This window comes from Myotis davidii, unplaced genomic scaffold (assembly GCF_000327345.1).
Source record: "Myotis davidii unplaced genomic scaffold, ASM32734v1 scaffold2305, whole genome shotgun sequence".
Lineage (NCBI taxonomy): Eukaryota > Metazoa > Chordata > Mammalia > Chiroptera > Vespertilionidae > Myotis > Myotis davidii.
In genome coordinates this window covers 32,429-34,946 of record NW_006296075.1, presented here as the reverse complement: position 1 = coordinate 34,946, position 2,518 = coordinate 32,429, and the positions used below count along the sequence as shown (strand labels likewise).

The 2,518-nt window shown below is 50.0% G+C and overlaps 1 protein-coding gene across 1 annotated transcript in view; it reads left to right on the top strand.

The window, feature by feature from the left end:
- The first annotated feature begins 1,288 nt into the window (after positions 1 to 1,288).
- LOC102759321 (asialoglycoprotein receptor 2-like) overlaps positions 1,289 to 2,518 on the top strand; it is a 9,518-nt gene continuing 8,288 nt past the window's right edge. The window contains exons 1-2 of the mRNA XM_015568666.1: positions 1,289 to 1,576; positions 2,180 to 2,351. Of these exons, the coding sequence (XP_015424152.1) occupies positions 1,510 to 1,576; positions 2,180 to 2,351 (239 nt within the window). The 5' untranslated portion in view covers positions 1,289 to 1,509. The remainder of the gene's footprint in view (positions 1,577 to 2,179; positions 2,352 to 2,518) is intronic.

Genomic DNA, 2,518 nt, shown 5'->3' with positions numbered 1-2,518 from the left:
TATCAAGTGGAGTCATAAAGTTTTCTGTTGGACTATCAGTGTGCATGTATACTTTAAAAAATAAATGTATTCATCATCATATACTGTGTTTTTGTCACTCGAATGAATTTTATTATTTCTTCAAGGTTCTTCACATACGTACACCTTAAGAGATATCAAGTAGGCATAACATGTTCTCAAAAAATTAGGGTTGCCACGCAGAAGAATTTTGAGTTAAGAGATTTTGCTGGTTTTGGCACGCACTCACAAGAAGTTGCTCATTCCTGTTCTAGACACTTTGGTTACAATTGCAGAAGACTGAGAAAAGGCTCTGGATCTGGGTGTGCAATGGTGGAGACAGCATCATCTCTGGGAAATGCTGATGCAGGAAGTAAAATGGGGTGTGGGGCAAAGAAGAAGCAAGAGACTGTACCTATGGACCCCTCTGGGAAGGGTTCCTCTCCACAATGGCAACAATGAGGAAGTCAGGGGACCTCAACAGAAGCTGAAAAGGACACACCCTGGAGGCAGATGGGGTGGTGGTGGGGAAGGGGAGGGGAGCGGTGTGTGAAGGGGGAGCAAAGCTGGCCCTATATATAGCTTCTTCACTTGCACAATCTCTGCCTGGGTTCTAATTATCATTTATTGCCAAAGTTGAGGAAAAGGAAGATCCCAGGTTACAGAATCTTGGGCTTTTAGACACAGAGACCAGCAGGACTCCAGCCACTGACCTGAATCCTCCCTCGCTCACCTCTACCCCACTCTCCAGGATTTCATTTTATCCAACTCTGCTCATTGCTGCAAGGCAAGCCCAAGAATAACAACCTTCAGACTTTGCACAGGTAACTGGGCTGGGGATGCAGATGAGACCAAGGAGACAGGGAGGGAGTTAGAGAAAGCAGGGAGAGGGGGCTGTGGGTCTCAACTGGGACTGAATAGGAAGAGACATAAAAGGGCAGATTGGAGATTCAATGAGCTGGTGGAGATTTCAGATTCTATTCACTTAACTGCTTTGGGTTGCCCCATCTCTAGCAAGCTCCAGCCCCATCTACAGCCTCCAGCCTAAAGGCAGCCCTAACCCCATTATAAACACCAGCAGCAACCCAACTCTTCAATTTCCAACATCAACATCAAACTTAGGCCCCACTCCATCCATGGCATCAACATCAGTATTGACCCCAGTCCTAGGAGGAGACACAACCTTACTTGCATCCTCAATGTAAGATCCAGTCCTACTAATTCCTTTAGCTCTAACTTTACCTTTACCTTCAATCCCACATTCAACCCAAGCCCAGCCCAAAGACCAATCCTGACCTTATTTCCAACCCCTGCTGCAAACCCAGGCCCATTCTCATTCGTATCCCTAACCCCTGGTTCATCCTCAACCTGAAATTCTTCTCTTACCTCAACTCAAATCCTGACTTCAGCTCCAACCTAGTCCCAGCCTTCCCTGTCTCCTCTCTCCAGCCCCAGCCTGGTCACTGGCCCTGCCTCCATTTCAGCTCTGACAGCCTCAGAGTTGGTCCAAGGATGTCAATGAAGTATGAAGACCTCCAGTCCTTGGAGAGTGAGAAGAAAAGCCAGGGTTCTAGAAAGGGTAAGAGGAAAGGAGAAATGGTGTCTCCTAAAATACTCTCTTAATATGTTTAAAAGGATCTCTGCTCTCACAGTATATCTGCACCTCTACCATGTGCACTGCTGGGGTCCCCCACACTGCGGGTGTTAGGCTCTAGCTCCTGGTGGTTGCAATATGAAGAGGATTTGAGAAGGACAGGATCAGGGTGGACCAAAGCGGTCCTGGCTGCTATACTCTGGGGAAGGTCATGAGCATTTCCACTGGGAGAGTGAACAGTCATGTTTGGAAGAAAAACGGTGGCGAACCTGACAATACAGATAAGCACGAGCCTGCTGAGGGCCTGGCTGCCCGGCTCACTCTGTGTCCTCCTGCCCCTGTCCCAGCCCTGATGATAAGACCTTACATATTGTCATCATGTGTTTCCGGGGGAGAGGGGGTCTGTGTGACTGAGAACTTGTGCTGGTCCATGAGGGGTGAGATGCCTGGGCATCCCCTGCACCACAACCTCTCCCCAGCTGTACCTGCACCACTCTTCATCCCTGACAGGTCCCTGTGGCCCTCTGCTCCTCCCCTGTGTCTCCCTTGTCCTCAACCGCCATGTCCTGATGTCCTCTCCTCTTGCAGGGCTGCCTCCTCCCCCAGCCTTCCTGCAGCATCTCTGCTCTGGCCCCTGGCCCCTTCTGCTCTCTCTGGGCCTCATCCTTCTCCTGATGATTGGTATCTGCGTGATTGGATCCAAAAGTGAGTGTCCCAGGATGGGCAGGGAAGGGGGCGCCAGTGGGGTACAGGAACCCAGGCACTGATGATGCTCATGGTGGGTAAAGACAGCTGCTGGCTCTGTTGCTTACTCATGGGTAATGTAGTCCAAGTGCCTAACCTCTGGAAGCCTGAGTTTCCTCTCTGCAAGCTTGGATAACAACAGTGCCTGTCCCTTAAAGTGGGGTGGCTGTGAGGACCCACTGA